The sequence below is a fragment of the Anoplopoma fimbria genome, chromosome 1 (genome assembly GCF_027596085.1).
Source record: "Anoplopoma fimbria isolate UVic2021 breed Golden Eagle Sablefish chromosome 1, Afim_UVic_2022, whole genome shotgun sequence".
Taxonomy (NCBI): domain Eukaryota; kingdom Metazoa; phylum Chordata; class Actinopteri; order Perciformes; family Anoplopomatidae; genus Anoplopoma; species Anoplopoma fimbria.
Genome location: NC_072449.1, coordinates 23,589,745 through 23,605,650, shown reverse-complemented (window position 1 = coordinate 23,605,650; position 15,906 = coordinate 23,589,745). Strand labels below are relative to the sequence as shown.

At 40.4% G+C, this 15,906-nt stretch overlaps 2 protein-coding genes across 3 annotated transcripts; both read left to right on the top strand.

Annotated features, from left to right (window-relative positions):
- LOC129097409 (odorant receptor 131-2-like) lies at nt 1-1,644 on the top strand. Its single transcript, XM_054606258.1, has 2 exons — nt 1-132; nt 651-1,644. Exon 2 carries the CDS (start codon nt 676-678, stop codon nt 1,642-1,644), a length of 969 nt encoding a protein of 322 aa, XP_054462233.1. The 5' UTR covers nt 1-132; nt 651-675.
- A 1,512-nt stretch (nt 1,645-3,156) lies between these two features.
- p4ha3 (prolyl 4-hydroxylase, alpha polypeptide III) lies at nt 3,157-14,458 on the top strand. Of its 2 annotated transcripts, none has more exons than XM_054598280.1 (13): nt 3,157-3,473; nt 4,293-4,447; nt 4,577-4,800; nt 7,139-7,288; nt 7,372-7,423; nt 7,581-7,744; nt 8,928-9,104; nt 11,397-11,461; nt 11,539-11,698; nt 11,808-11,870; nt 12,410-12,478; nt 13,116-13,212; nt 13,689-14,458. In XM_054598280.1, exons 1-13 carry the CDS (start codon nt 3,286-3,288, stop codon nt 13,757-13,759), a joined length of 1,635 nt encoding a protein of 544 aa, XP_054454255.1. In that variant the 5' UTR covers nt 3,157-3,285; the 3' UTR covers nt 13,760-14,458. The 2 variants fall into 2 exon arrangements, with proteins under 2 accessions (XP_054454255.1, XP_054454254.1); XM_054598279.1 differs by having other exon boundaries at nt 8,925-9,104.
- The last annotated feature ends 1,448 nt before the right edge of the window (nt 14,459-15,906 follow it).

Below are 15,906 nucleotides of genomic sequence, written 5' to 3'. Positions count from 1 at the left end.
TGCACACTGAACTTTATAAAGGCCCGGCAACTGCGATGGCAAACCCGCTGGTGTCATTCACCCTGATCAAGAGGCTGCATTCAGAGTGGCTGAATGTAGTCTACAGCAACGAAGCCCTGGAGAACGCACAAGGTTTGCTCACTGCCTTCTTTAGAGACACATCTGGTGGTATTAATATTAATTAATGAGAGACGTCATGCTGTATGACAATAGCATGTAAATGATGTCTCTCTGGAGGAATTGGGCTGGACACAATCAGATATGAATTGGGCCAAACACTTGAGATAAGGGGCAGAACATCCAGAAGATGTTGTACATTGAAGCTGTATTATAAGAAGAACAGCAATCTAAAGCTTCTCCTCTGACTGATGAAGGCATTCTTAGGTGAGTGTAAGGCTCTTTTATTCTGAAGGCTGAATGTGTACTAAGTTGAATTGCAAATAGTAGAATAAAACTAAATAGTATGTTTTGTTCTTACAAAACAGAGGTTATTCACTAAATTATCAAGTATTTGTGTTATGCCGTTCTTATATTTTAACAGCTCAATTCTATTCTTATTCTAAACCTAATTAAATTGAAAAAATATCTTGTTTTTTTTAGGATGTATGTTAGTGTGTGTCTTGACGTTAAACGTAATTTCTCTTCAACAGGTTTGCTCTAGTGCCCAGTTGAAAAATGCGTGATCTGATGGAATTTCCAGGCAATGCAACTACCAACAAAAGCCTGTCTGTGATCATCAAGGTGTGTGTGGTTATCCCCCTCTTCTGCGTCTTCCTCTACTGCATTGCTGTCATGCTGCACATCTTTGCGTCTCACAGGCAGTACCTGGACTCCACACGTTACATCCTGTTTGCCTACATGCTGATCAACGACACTCTCCAGCTCTTGTCTTCTGTGCTGCTCTTCCTCTTTGTCATGGGCCAGGTGAAATTTTATTTTGTCTTCTGTGTTCCTGTGCTGTTCTTTTCCACTGCCACCTTCCAGAACACGCCTTTAATCCTGGCCACCATGTCTCTGGAGCGCTATGTTGCTATCTTCTATCCGCTGCAGCGCCCGGCCGCCTGGTGCTCAGACCGTATCTGGGTAATTATTCTGTCCCTGTGGCTCATCAGCTGTATCTTGCCTATAGTTGAATACTTCATCGATGTGAGTGATCCTGCTGCAGTTGAAATCCTCTCTAGACCTGTGCTTTGCAAACCTGCCATTATCAAAACATCTCGAATCCAGGCTTTGTTCATAGTTGGTGTCTATATTCTCTTATTTGCAGTCGTGGCTGTTGCCATTCTCTTTACCTATGTGAGAATCCTGTTGGAAACAAGGAAGCTGAGACAGGACAAAGCGTCTGTGAGCAAAGCCATGCACACCGTGCTGCTACACGGCTTTCAGCTGCTGCTGTGCGTTTTGGCTTTCACGAGCCCCATCACTGAAAGTCTCATAGTGCTGCATGCCAACTGGCTACCAGAAGACATTGCCTTTTTTAATTATTTCTGCTTCATCCTTACTCCACGCTTCCTCAGCCCGCTCATATACGGCTTTAGAGATCAGAATCTCAGGGGCAGCATCCTGAAGACAATTTTCTGCTACTCAGACAAAGTTAAACCCGGCAAGAGAGGCAAGATTCAGGACAACCTGTCTGCTTCTTGAACTGGCTGATGTAGTTTTGACAGAGCTCTCAAACTTAATGCACAAATGTCCAAAGATGTATTTGTGATGTTTAAAAAAAATGTTTCTGCATGTCTTGTACATTTTTGAAAAGCACTGAGTACAGCTCCTCAAAAAAGGCCTTAGAGGGTATTGAAAAGTCTAGAATTTATCAACAAAAGTATAAATTAACTATGTTTTTTACTGCCTGCTGCAGTCAGCAATATTAGTTATGTATTGCTGTTGAATGAAGAAGGAAAAGTGGGATTATTTTACAGTTTTGATTTAGCATGCAGGAAGCCGTTCAATCCATTCATGTGGAGGTTCAGTCAGCACCATCAGACCTGCAGCAAATGTTGTCACTATTGCTGTTAGACATAAACCAGGCAGTGATCGTATTTCTGTGCCAGCAGCATCAATAAAGATAACTCAATTCAGTGAGTGAATTCAAAGTCCCTTTCATTATGTCTGACAGCTGCCGCTGGGATTCAACCTCTCATTCTCTCAATATGCTCATGGAGGACTGTGTGACTTGGATGCAGGCAAGCTAATGCATTGTGGTATGACTGTATCACACATATTCATAAACCTAAAAATCACACAAGGATTGCAGATTCTTGCAGATTAGTACACTGATATTTTATGAACAAATCGGTGTGTTTTACCCCAGTATAAAACTTCTGTTTTAATTCATTTTTGATGCTGGTAAAATTTGTCAAAATTGTGTTACATGGTCTCATTTCTCTATGGATACGTCTTGGTGGAGATGATATATATATATATTTTGTGCAGGCCTATCACCAAATCAATAATAGAATTATATGAAAAACTAAAGAGTTTGCGTGGTTACCTTAAAATCACTTTTCTACTTGCTTGTTTTGTTACACATCACATGATATGTACATTTAAATTATATTTATAAACACTGTACAACAATCATTTACAGTTTGTTCTCCGTTATTTCTAATGTTTTAAAGATGCACCACAACAATAAATTCAAATTCCTTGTATGCGTACGCATACTTGGCAAATAAAGCTGATTCTGATTCTGATTCAACAGGTCTTTACTATGCAGCTATAAAATGTAACTTTGGATGTAGTACAAAGCATTCACCTGCAGATGTCGCACTGACTCCAAACTAAATACCTAATGCAACTAACCTTTTTTTTTTTTTTTACTAATAATTTACCCGATTCACTCACTTTAAACAAATTAAAAACAAGTTTAATGAGATTGGTCCATAAACTATAGCCTGGTTCAATCAATTTTCATTTTGATTATTTGAATGAATCAAAGCTCAATCTGAACGCGAAGCTTGATTAATCAGAAACAAGTCTTCACAAACTGGCGCTGGGCCCTTACTCCATAACGTTTTATGTATTCCTGAGATTAATCATGCAAATAAACTTGTCGGGTGTTTGCTGCAGAGACACTAATTGTCCTGACTGAATTCAGGCCGCAGGGCCGTCCCATAAACAGTAGGAGAAAGCTGATCTCAGAGCAGATGAGTGAGATCCCCTGTGTGGACTTAAGAGGCACGTTTGTAAATCCTGAAGATCCTCAGTTCAGGGCAGGGAGAGAGGAGTTCACCCACTGAAGCTGCTGCAGGACAGAGGGGGATACGTGTGTTATCTGCGCTGGAGATGATGTCTCTCTCATGCGTTTACCTCAGCTGGAGCCTCCTGACTGTAGCTGTGATCCCCGTGTCTGTAGGTGAAATGTATACGTCGCTGCTGAACGTGAAGCAGGCGATCAGTGTTGAACGGAAGCTGATCGATTACTTGAAAACTTACATTGACCACGAGTCAGAGCGACTGGAGGACATAAAGCGGTGAGTGTCATGCGTGAGGACACATGTTCAACTATTCATTGAGTTCCCCGGAGTATTGTGGGTGCAAAACCCTGAGAAACACATCTGAACTGGCTGTGGAGAGTTAAAGGATTAATTCACAGCAGTTTTTTTTTTCAGTTCAAGAAAAGTCTCCTTAATGTATAGTCAAGATGCTAGACAGTGACAAACCCTGTAACCCCTCCACAGACAGTGAGTAACATTGGTAGAAGTGTTTTGGCATGATTATGAAAGCACATGTGGAGATTTATGGTGACAACTTTAGACCCACAGCTGGGAATCCTGCATTTACATGAACCTCATTTGGATGAAGTTATACAAAAATGACAGTAGCCCAACCAAAGAAAAACCACCTGATGACATTATTGTCTGATTTCCAGTTTAAGAGTTTTGAGCTCACTGTCCAAACTCAAGGGAATAAAACAGTAAGTTAAGATTTCGGATGTTTCTTTACAGAAGAATGTTTTATCAACTTCAATCTCTACCAGTCAGAAACAGGATGACTGACTGGTATCATAGCTAATATGAATTATTATTATTTCCAGTGTATTGTCTATATAAAGTACCAGTTGCAATCGATATGTTGTTACTCTAGGTGGACATTGGTCATTGTTTTTAAACAATTTTATCCGACTTAATAAAGCCTTGCTCTGCCAAAGAGAGCGTTCTCTTCCATGACCAATTTTGTATTTTTTCAAGAGCCCTGTAAGGTTCCCAGGGCTCACTTGCTGCATATGAAACTGCCTTAGCACTTGGTTTCCTCTTTCTTTTTGTAACTGCAGTCTTCAATCTTCCCCACAGCTTTTATGCCAAAGTGTCAGACCTGCACACTGAACTTTATAAAGGCCCGGCAACTGCGATGGCAAACCCGCTGGTGTCATTCACCCTGATCAAGAGGCTGCATTCAGAGTGGCTGAATGTAGTCTACAGCAACGAAGCCCTGGAGAACGCACAAGGTTTGCTCACTGCCTTCTTTAGAGACACATCTGGTGGTGATAACTGACCCCCACACCCCCACACCCCTCCTATTCTCTGTTGTCACTACCCCAGCCCCCCACTTCACCTTTTGGCACTCTGCTGTCCAGCCCTCAGGTCCAGTTACGAGGGGGAAGAGGGTGATCTGCCCAAACTGGAAGACCTCCAGGGGGCCGCCAAGGGGCTGATGAGGCTGCAGGATGTGTATGCTCTCCAGGTCACAAGCCTCGTAGGGGGTCGTTTCCAGAGAGTCACTAATGGACAGCCTACTGATGTGTACCTGCCCACAGTGTCTGTCCCACTGTCTGGTGATGACTGCTTTCTGGTTGGAAAGGTACACAATCAATTATTTTACTTTTCATTTTTTCCTCCCGTTGTTTTCACTTTTAATTTATTTGGCTCCGATTAGTACTCCGATTCATTACTTAAGAAAAGGTACTAACACCACAAACTAAAAATATTCTATTACAATCAAAAGTCCTGTCTTCAAATGCCTACCTAAGAAAATAAATAGTATCATCAAAATGTACTTTTAGTATCACAAGTCAAAGTACTCATTTTGACATTATTTAATCTGTACTGATGCAATAATGTGTCAGCAGTATTTTACTTCTGTAGTTGTTTGAGGTTGAGCTGGTTTTAAATAATTTATTTACCTAAAATTCAGCAAAGAAACGTGATAAGAGTGTTGAAACAAGTCTGTCATCGTTCTTGGTCACATTTAAGAGTAAAATAAGCTGTGAGTGCACATGTAAAGTAATGAAAGGGAGAGATATTTAAAAGATGTTTCTGTGAAAATGCCCCGCCTTGATTAAAATCCCATTCCAAAGGCCTGGAAAATACTTTTATTCCAAACCCGTCACTCACTGTGAGGTGGGAATCCAGTCAAACTGGAAAAAAGTGGACTTCTTCCCATGGCGTGCCTGGGAATCCATTTCATGTGAAGATGAATATACTATTGTACAAGTAATAAAGGGGGAAAAAAGGTTTCCCTGCTATGATTTCCACTGTTTATGTACAGTGGTGATGTGTAAGGGCAGGGCACTGTGTGGGAGAGAAATCCTGAAAATACATTATCTCATGCAGCAGGAGTGTTTGGAGCAAAGAGCATGAGCTTGCCTTTACTTGTACTGAGGCTGAGATTATCTGACACCATCTATATACAGAGCTGCTTAGTTTTACAGGTGTTGTAAGCAGAATAACTGCCTGCATGTGCTTTTCTAAGGCTGTTAAACTGCTCCTCAAAACCGGAAGGGTTTGTTAACAGACGTTTGTAGCAGGTCAGTTTCATTTGGAGGCATTTTAAAGCAGGGTAACAACTGGTGCTTCCCTCAGGCTATTCTGAGATCTGCAGAATATAAGAATTTATTGGTTCTTTAGAGACTTACTGTTCACAAAGGATGGGGTTGTGAACTAAGTGTGTTGTAGTGGAGATAAGTCCTTATGTGTGATTAGTTGAGTGTGTTTTATGGGGCGGTAAATGGTACACTAAAATTTGTGTTTGTGTGCTGTGTGGATGGGTTGTGGATACAATCTGTGATGCGGGGAGCCTTGTGTCACTTGCTGTCAGGCCAGTTGTCAGCACCTACTTAATCAAGTTAAGCCAGCTACAAAAGCGACTTGAGACCAAGTAAAGAGATATACTGTGGCCAGTGTTCATGTCTTCACAATCCTGAAGGTGTTTTTCCATCAACACACATGTAGCGCTGTTCTAATAGAATATATTTTCTTATAAAATCAAAAGAGACTAAAGCCGCAATAATAAGTCGGTTAATCGACTAGTAGATCAAAAGAAAATACATTTCAGTCATGTTGTTAAGCAAACATGCTAAAATATTTGGTGATTCCAACATGATAGTTATCGAAACATCCTTTGCTTTGGGCCGTTGGACAGAAAATAATCTAATTTGAGGATAATATAATTAGCATTTTTCACTTTTTTATAGACTAAACAATGAATCAAATAACAGAGAAAAATGATTGGCACACTATTCAATAATGAGGAGTTGCAGTCCCAGTTGAGACCAAAACGTAAAACTATTGCCGTGGTTGTTGCATAACATCCTGTATTCAAGTCAGGTAATGGTGCTCTCATTATAGCCTTAATTTAATCAGGTAATCTCATTAAGAGAGACCTGAGTACACAGAAGAAATAAGAAACTCAACAAAACCAAACTCAAAAACATCCGAAACAATCTCTAAATAAGGTCCCAAATGAAAAGGGTGTGTTCATCCAATGGGATAGTTTCAAGTTCACTATTCTCATAAAGTCTGTGTTGATTATCTGCTGTATTTCATGTCACATTTCTGCATTCCTCTAACTTGCCATCAGTGGAAAATGCCTTTTTTTTGTAGAAGAGAAAGAAACCAAGGCCAGCTTTCCAGGCTGACAACACTACGCTAGCTAAATGACGTGATAGAAATGCAGAAACTGGTCTGATTCTGGCTGCTGCCACCGGCCTACAGCTAGACTGACTGACTGCTGCTAACAAGATGTGACCCCAAAACCAGCCAAATCTAGCAGCCATGAGTGCACATGGACCAGAGCCGGCTGACATTTGGTCCTCCAGTCCAGTTCCTGAACACAGTTAAACATGCTGACCCTTTGACGCCTTTTGGAATTGCCACATCATAGTTATTAAAAGTAACGCAGTTGTTGTGATTTCACGCAGGTGGCCTATGAGCAGGAGGACTACTACCACTCAGTGCAGTGGTTGGAGGAGTCGGTCCGTCTCTTCAGGGGAACAGGAGGAGAATGGAGCCCTGAGAATGAAGGGACTTTAGAGGACGCTCTGGATCACCTGGCCTTCTCTCATTTTAAAGTAGGTAGAAGGACACTTAGGAAGTGCATATTTGTAAGATGATTGATGGATAGCACTGCCCTAAATTCCTATCATTGTTTCAGACAGGAAACGTCTCCTACGCTCTCAGATTATCTCAGGAGTTACTGCATCATGGTAGTTATTTCTATTTGGCTTGTCCCTTTCCTTGAATCATGTCTGTAGCGCATAAATCCCCTCTTTACTTCCGTGAACTTGCCCGAACCGACTGACTGAAGCCTGTACGGAAAGCAACATGCCCCATAATGTACCGTAATTACACGTTTCTTCTCAGATCCAATGAATGGAAGGGTTTTGCTGAACGTTGAGAAATACGAGAAGCTGCTGGTTTCAAGTCCGCCAATATCAATCAGGTCGGATGGGCTGACCAGACCCACCTCCAATAATTTAAGGACCAGGGACACTTACGAAAGGCTCTGCCAGTCCCAAGGCTCTCAGGTATTCATCACAGTTATTCATTGTGAACAAATACAGTGTATTAAGGAAAATATCTGGAAGGGTTAAGGATAAGTTAATACAACAACCAAAGTATTCTTAATTGTATAATACTAACCAAATCTGCAATGGAATCCTGCTTTTTCAGTAGCACATCTGTTTCTTCAGGAACATATCAATAAATTCAAATTTTCATACGATCTGCATTTACATTTGTACATTTGAGTCTATGTTTAAGAAAATGTTCATTATAGCCAGCTTTGAGTTATGTCCTGCTGGATGTGTAATGTTAAAGAGTGCAACTTAGAGAGAGGCATGTGGTTTTATGATGAATGACATTTTTTTAATTATTGTTCTGTCAAGCATAAATAACATACCCAGCTCAAACAGGCTTACAAGACACCATTATTAAGAAAAAAAAGACCAGAAATCGGAGAAACAAAAAATGACTTTAGGACAGAAACTATAGCCACGCTTGTGGCTCTTATGCAAAGTGTTGCTTTGAGCTAAATGCTAAAATCATCTTGCTCCCAATGACCATGCTAACCTGCTGATTAGCAGGTATAATGTTTATTATGTTGTTGACCATCTTTTTGGGTGTGTTAGAAGCTCATATTTGCTTACTATCACCAAAATACAGCTGAGGCTGATTGGAATGTCACTCATTTTGGAGGTATATGGTCATAAAAGTATTGGACATATCAAAACTCTGACTTGATGATGGCAATTCATCCAAGTCGCAAGATATTTCACAAAAAAAGAAAATGGCAACCTCATGCTGGCGCTTGAGAAAAAAAAAAGGGATAATCAAAGTCAGTAAGCTGCATCTTTATAGGGACCATGAATGTCTTTGCAAAAATGAATATGCAATCCATCCAAAAGTTGTTGAGCTGTTTCAGTCTGAACCAATGTGTTGAAACGACCATCCAACCTAAAGATGTCTCTTTTTCATTGTCATTAAAACCGCTCCAAGTAGTTTGTCACAGATTTGCCAGCATTTTTTCAACCAATCCATGAGTTTAATAAGATGCAAGTTTGGAATGTGGGTGTCCTTGGCCACAGAAATACTTTTTTAAGCTGTTTTAGCTTTTGTGGAGAGAAAACAATTGTTTGCTAGCAAAAAAGGATTAATAATTCTTGTTTTGATCTTGTTAATGGACCTCAGATGCCTGTTTCTCTTTAGCAGCGAATGCAGTTTGAAAACCCCAGACTATTCTGCGACTACTTCACCAACGGGAATCCTAAACTGCTACTTCTGCCGGTAAGACGTGAAGTGCTGAGCTTGAAGCCGTATGTGGTCCTGTACCACAACTTCATATCTGACACAGAGGCTGAGGACATCAAGACTACCGCCCAACCAGGAGTGAGTGCATTCTCCTCATCACTTGCGGGCTAAGCAATTAAAAAACATATGTCTTCAATAGGTTTGTTTTTTAACAACTAAGCCATGCTTTTATACACAACACTGCATTTTTTAGTTAATCCAATTTAGTCAAATGGTTTTACACAATGGTTGTGTAATCCTGTATTTTGTTGAGTTTTCTCTCACGGGACTCAAAAAACGTAATTTATCTCCACAGCAGCAACAACTCATGAAAGTCTGTTGAAGATTGTTGAAGTAAAAAAAATTATAAATAAATTTAACATTTTGCTATTGCAATTTCAACACATTGTACCTTAGTCTCACATTGACAAATCAGGTCTGTTTTTTTACTATTTATCTTTTTTATTTTTTATTGTTCATAAGTTTGTTCAAGATATATTTTGCCCTTGTGGCTTCCCCTGTGTTGATTGTGGCTTTTCTTGTAGCACTGTTATTTCAGGATGTTTCCCAACACATGGACATCTGCCCAGATGTTATCTTTCCAATACTCTGAAATTGAAAGAGTAACAAAACTGGAAGCCTTTGAGCAGGACTATAAATGTGTCAATTCACTTGTAGCACAATGTCAAAAAGGAGATATTTACTAAGGCCTCAGTCCTAAAGGGGACCGCCTCTTTTAAATTCATCTTTTATAGACTGCCTTCAAGATATCACACAGTACACTATATATTGTATACGTTCAACCACTGGTATCCCATGGCATCTTACTGGTCATTAACTACATCTTCATCACTGTCATAATGTTGAAAGTTTTTTTTTTCTTAGGCGCTAAGCATCCAATAACATGCTGCATATTCCTCTGTGTTGGTACTTTGTCATTGGTGTTAAGTTCCTTAATGAAGTACCCTTTAAGGTATTTTACTACATGGAAATGTATTTATGGACCAACATTAAAATGCTGCTTACAAATCATTGCATCTGGATTAATAATACAATGATATAATATATACAACAGTATAGTGCGCTGAATGGTGCCATTATGCAGAATAATAGGCTGCATTGAAAAATAGAAATATGAAGTCAGGTGGCAACTTTGTTAAAAACATTTTAATAGGTTAATAGTAAGGGTACCTTTTAACAAAAATATCTTTAGTAAACATGCATAAATTTCTTGATAATCGCCTCTGCTGTGGATCTCGTTGGCTGCTGGGGACTAAGCCAACCTTTTCCTGCTGGAAAGACCCTTTGGAGGAAGAGTTGGTCTGCTTCCAAACATTTTAGCAAGGCCGAAAGGAATGAGGGATACATTACTGTAAAAACTTGGCTGAGCGCCTCAAACTGTCAAAATAACCCTGCTGGGCTCTGCTGGTAAATATTCACTCCACTATCATGGAGCCTCAGTATCTATATGAAAGCAACTATCACTTTTCTGCTTGTTTTTAGGGAAAGCTTCAGTGAATGGTCCTCAGAGCTGACTCCGTTGGGAATATTTGGTGTGCTAACTCAATTGGTGCCCTATAGTTTCTGTGAGGTTTTGGCATTATTCAATGAGTTTTCCAGGCATTGCTCAGATGGAAACCCCTGTACTTATTTCATCATTATGTCAGCCTGTGGGTTTATTGAAAACAGGCCCAGGGTACAGTATTAGTTTGGAGCAGTGTGCAGCCTTCCTTAACCACTAGCATGGTTTACACTCTGTTCATGCTGGATCCCAGAGCCCATACCACAGGTCTGTTGTTTGGAGTTAAGCATTCTAAATGATGAATTGGTATGTGAAATAATAATTGCTTGTTGTTTTTTTAGTACCATTTTCCCCTCTTTAGAGCTAAATGACGTAATGTCTATCATGGAAAATGAGGTTCATGGAAGTCATCAGCAGTTTGATCTACAACGTTATTCATGAATATTCTGTTCCCAGTTTTCTGCATTGTACCAGCTTATGTACCCTTTTACCAAATTGGTAGAAATGTATGAAACAAGCAGAATGCAGTAGGACGATTCTGCAGTCCTAATAAATCACTGAGGCTGTATTTTAAGAAGGGCAGACTTCCCAAGACTCCCTTCCAGAGTGAGACTTTGTGGTGCACTTTGACAAGGTGAAGATAAGTTAAAACTTTTACCTACAGGGGAAGAAGAAGGTCATCTGAACACAATAACCCCACCTGCTAAGATCGGGCATGCAAGATTAGAAGAATGATGGAAGTCTATCATTGCAACAGACACGTCATAGGAACACGTTTTCGTGCTTGTCAAGGCCTGAAGCTGGAAAACAAAATATGGATGCTGTAACAATCCCACACTCGTAAAATATTTTTTTTCTTTGCTGAAAAGTTGAAACGATCTGTGGTGGCAGCTGGAGAGAAACAAGCAACCGCAGAGTATCGGATCAGCAAGAGGTACAAATGACGTAGTTACTTGGTAGATATACTTGTTCATGCTTTCAAGTTTTTAATTATAAATTTCTTATTTCTAGTGCATGGCTGAAGGGCTCAGCACACTCCACTGTCGGGAAGCTGGACCACAAGATCTCCATGCTCACAGGTCTGAATGTGAAGCATCCATATGGCGAGCACCTCCAAGTAGTTAATTACGGGATTGGTGGCCATTATGAGCCTCACTTTGACCACGCTACAGTAAGTTGATTGATAGACCTGTTTAACAAGTTCAGACAATTTATAATATTGCTAAAGTTGTCTTTGTTAACCTTAATCATGGCATATCGATTGTTTACATTTTTTCCAGTCGCCTTCAAGTCCCGTGTTCAAGCTGAAAACTGGGAATCGAGTGGCAACCTTTATGATATATGTGAGTCAAGTCTTACTCTAACCATCGTATGACCCGGTATGACCCAGATAGCAGCCAGAGGTTCTTGGTAAGGTTCCTGTTCCTACTGCTCCAAACTATAAATTAAAAACACAGGCCTTTTCCATGAATGCTGCAAGACTTTGAAACAACCTGCCTCAGCCTAGATGTGACCTCATTGCTTAAATTACACTTTTATAAATGTGCTCTGTCATGCAAAAAAAAACCGTTTTGTCTCTGTGTGTGTGTGTGTGTGTGTGTGTGTGTGTGTGTGTGTGTGTGTGTGTGTGTGTGTGTGTGTGTGTGTGTGTGTGTGTGTGTGTGTGTGTGTGTGTGTGTGTGTGTGTGTGTGTGTGTGTGTTGTGTGTGTGTGTGTGTGTGTATAGTATTGTGTGTATAGTATTTTTTATCATTAGGAATCCCATTTGAGTAAAATTGGATAGTAAAAAATGACTTTTTGCAAGGTTTTAAAAACAGAGCAGCAGACAGAGTGGCTTTTCATAACATAAACTCACTCTCTGAAGGAATGTCCTTTTCCACAGCTCAGCTCTGTCGAGGCAGGTGGGTCCACAGCCTTCATCTACGCCAACTTCAGTGTTCCTGTCGTGGAGGTAAACACTCTGCGAATGGCTAGATGAGCCAAAAGCAGCCTCTCTCTTTTCTCTGTGTAATTTTTTTCGCCTCAAGCTACATTATTTTCACCTCACCCTGCCCCCTCACTCACATTCTCTGGTGCAGCTGTCAAAAAGCTAAAAGGTCAGATTATGGCAACAACAGCAATGAGATTCTCTTCACCAAAATACTGCTATTGAATAGATGCGCTTTAGTGGAGGTTGAGGCTGTTTTTCGGTTGATAAATGAGCTGCAGTGGAAGGTTTACCTGGCCACTCCCGGGGTTTAACCTCCAACCTTCCATTTTATTGAGATCTCACTTCCTGGCTGTTTATACAAAATGTTACTGATCCTAATAAACAGTAACAGTTACCAATAAAATGGTGTAAGTACCCACGCTCTACCTGAGATATTTAGATTAAAGCTGAATTAGTCAATCAACAGAAAAATACAATATTATGATAATCGATAAATGGTTAAGCTGAATTTTTTCACTACTTTCTGATATTTTATTGACCAAAAGATTACTCAATCAACCAAAGAATTCATTTTCCAAATGATACATAATGAAAATGATTATGAGTTGCAACTTTTCAAACTCATTGTAAGTGATTTATGTTGTGTTTCTTTTCACAGAAAGCGGCTATTTTCTGGTGGAATCTCCATAGAAATGGTCAAGGAGACGCAGACACGCTGCATGCTGGGTGCCCTGTGCTCATTGGGGACAAATGGGGTAAGAGTCAGTAGTTCCTGTATGATGTGATGATGCTGTCAAAAGGAGCCAAAAAGTGAGGTCAATATGGAAAATAGCAAGGCAAAGCAATAATTTAGAGTCCTTTTAAACAGATTAATGTGCAAGAGCCACGCAACATCTGGCTGCTTTATACATTTAGAGATGTTACAAAGTGCAGTTCTGTCACTGAGTGAAAGCTGAACATCTGCTATTGGTTGGCCCAGATCACTGGACTCCCGAAATGGGTTTTAGGCACCCAACTCCTTCTCTTAAACTGACAGAAGGATATAAATATTCACAAAGCAGCAGAAGAAACATCTGGTGGTTGTGTTGTTTTTTTAGTAACCACATATATAATTAGGAATATAATGCTAAGGCTCAAACTCAAACAAGCTGCAAAGGCAAGAAAAACTTTCATATGTATTTTTTTTCTGACTTTAGAATATTAAAACATATTTAATATCCGTATGTTCCAGTGGCTAACAAATGGATCCATGAGCATGGCCAAGAGTTCCGACATCGCTGCAGCCTGAATCCTGAAGAGTGAGAGGGGTGGAGCGATAGCTGGGCCCCTTGGAGTACAAGAGCCAGCCTCTACAATGCAGAGGCACACTTGCAGGCGGAGGGGAGGGGGGAGGAGGGAGCCGGAAAGTGAGCACACAGTCAGGGTAGTAGAGAACTGTCGTGGGACAGCCTGCATCTGTTATTGGAGCCCCGGGCCCCAGGGATCCTGGAGTGGACATGGATAGCACAAGACTGAGAGGCGGGGTAGAAGAGGGCCGGGGCTGTTGGCAATCAGCCCCCAGAGGCCAAACGCTCTCTTGCTCTTACTGGCCAGTTCCTGCAGCTGGAGGGAGGCCCCAGCACACTGTGCTGGTTTCAGTTAACTGTGTTTGCAAGGCTGTTTGCCTCTCCTGCCTGCTTTAAAAACTGACATCTGCAGCCCTTTTCCTACATTGGGCCCGCTCCAGGGTCTGTCATTACAAATCAACACAGCTGTTCTTTGTGCAGACGGTCAGAACTTTATTTAGAGTGTGTGGATGCAGAAGTTTACAAATATACCAAATGTGCCTGAATCACAGTGAAATGTGTTTCAAATGATACACAAGGCATCAACGTTTTTTCATTATGATGTAATGGGATTCTGCCAAAAATAAAGTGGTGTTTTTGGATTTTAATATTCAAGTCCATTTAACTGTGATAATACTTCAGTGAAGTGCTGGGATAGGCAGATACACAGCATGTGACGTTGTTTGTCAGAGTGGCAAAACAATTTAGGACTTAAAAGATAGCATCTGTGTTCAACACTGCAGATTAGCGACAAGAGATTTTGGTTGAAGTTATTCCGCAATGTCAGACCTCAGGACTGCAGCTCAGACTGGTGCTATGAGTCAAAGGAACCAGTCATTGTGAGTGTTCCAATTAATTCCCAGATGACTGAACAATGTGGTCATTGCTGCTTGTGGGAGTCTCTTTCAATAACTTGCTGTCTAATGGAACAGATGAACCACATCCTTCAGCCTCTTATTGAGCTTCAGAGGCTGGGCGTCATAAATCATGCTTTGCCCGCCAAGTGATTGGGAACACGTCTGCTCCAGACTTCTTGTCTGAATTCACATAACCAAAACTATGTGCATAACACTCAGATATCTTGAATATCTGAGCCTAACTAGGTCACAACCCATCTCAAACAGAGTGAAGTGGACCATACACTATTAAAATGCTGCTCACAGTGATATACCTTTTCCTTCCAGTTTCCAACAGTTTATAAAAAACAGACACACTCTCCAAGTGCACACTGACATACAGAAAATGGAAGAACACTGGATGCATATTGCTCATTCCTGTGTGCACACTAAACAGCAGGACTTGATTGTATTCCCTTGGAGTTGGTAGATAGCAAGACGGTGGTTTTCTGAAGCTTTAATCAGTTTCATTGCAAGTATTCCTGCCATTAAAACAAAGTCATAGTTAAATTTAGCCTCCATATACTAAGTATATGAGACCACAATTGTATTATATCAAAAAATGGTCACAATATTGTCAAAACATGGTTAACAACTTCTTCAGTTAAATTTATAGAAACACATATTTTAAATATAAAAAAAAAGGATTAATTGTATGTCTTATGCAAATTAAGCAGCAGATGTTCATGTCTACCAATGTCTACCGAGGCTTTTTTTCTCCATAAAGTTAAATCAGAAACATAATAAACCAGTAAATCCAGCCTTAAAACTTGAAGCCTGACTTTACCCAGAATTCAAAGGGCTTTATTCTGCACTCATCCTTATCACCTTCAGCGGCCCTCACGGTTACCATGATCACCACAACAAACATTGCTGCAAAGGGACTTGTTGCTATGCAAGAGCATAGTCCAAACTACCTAAAGCATACATGACTAGACCATATGTCTACATCAACACACTGGCAAGTTATTCTGCACACCACGCTGGGAACTATCCTAACGGGAAACAATTTGAGAAGAAATTGATTACATGTTACAGAGTAAGTTATTGTGCACAACTGATGGAAACATAGACTTGAATACAATGCTGATTGGCAGAGAAGCTGCCCAGCAGCCGCTAAATAAAGTGAAGCAGAAATACAGCGAGCCTCTTTTAATCTCAGGTTCGATAAAGACAGAAAATCCCTACATACTGCTGTTAATGAGCAGCCTTGTACAGTGATGGAAAG

What these genes read in the sequence shown, in the direction of transcription:
- LOC129097409 (XM_054606258.1), top strand. Translation starts at nt 676, where the DNA reads ATGCGTGATCTGATGGAATTTCCAGGCAATGCAACTACCAACAAAAGC.
- p4ha3 (XM_054598279.1), top strand. Translation starts at nt 3,286, where the DNA reads ATGATGTCTCTCTCATGCGTTTACCTCAGCTGGAGCCTCCTGACTGTA. An exon ending in AGACTACCGCCCAACCAGGA is followed by an intron (nt 9,105 to 11,396) that starts GTGAGTGCATTC and finishes TTTGCTGAAAAG; the next exon opens with TTGAAACGATCTGTGGTGGC. An exon ending in TGGCAACCTTTATGATATAT is followed by an intron (nt 11,871 to 12,409) that starts GTGAGTCAAGTC and finishes CCTTTTCCACAG; the next exon opens with CTCAGCTCTGTCGAGGCAGG.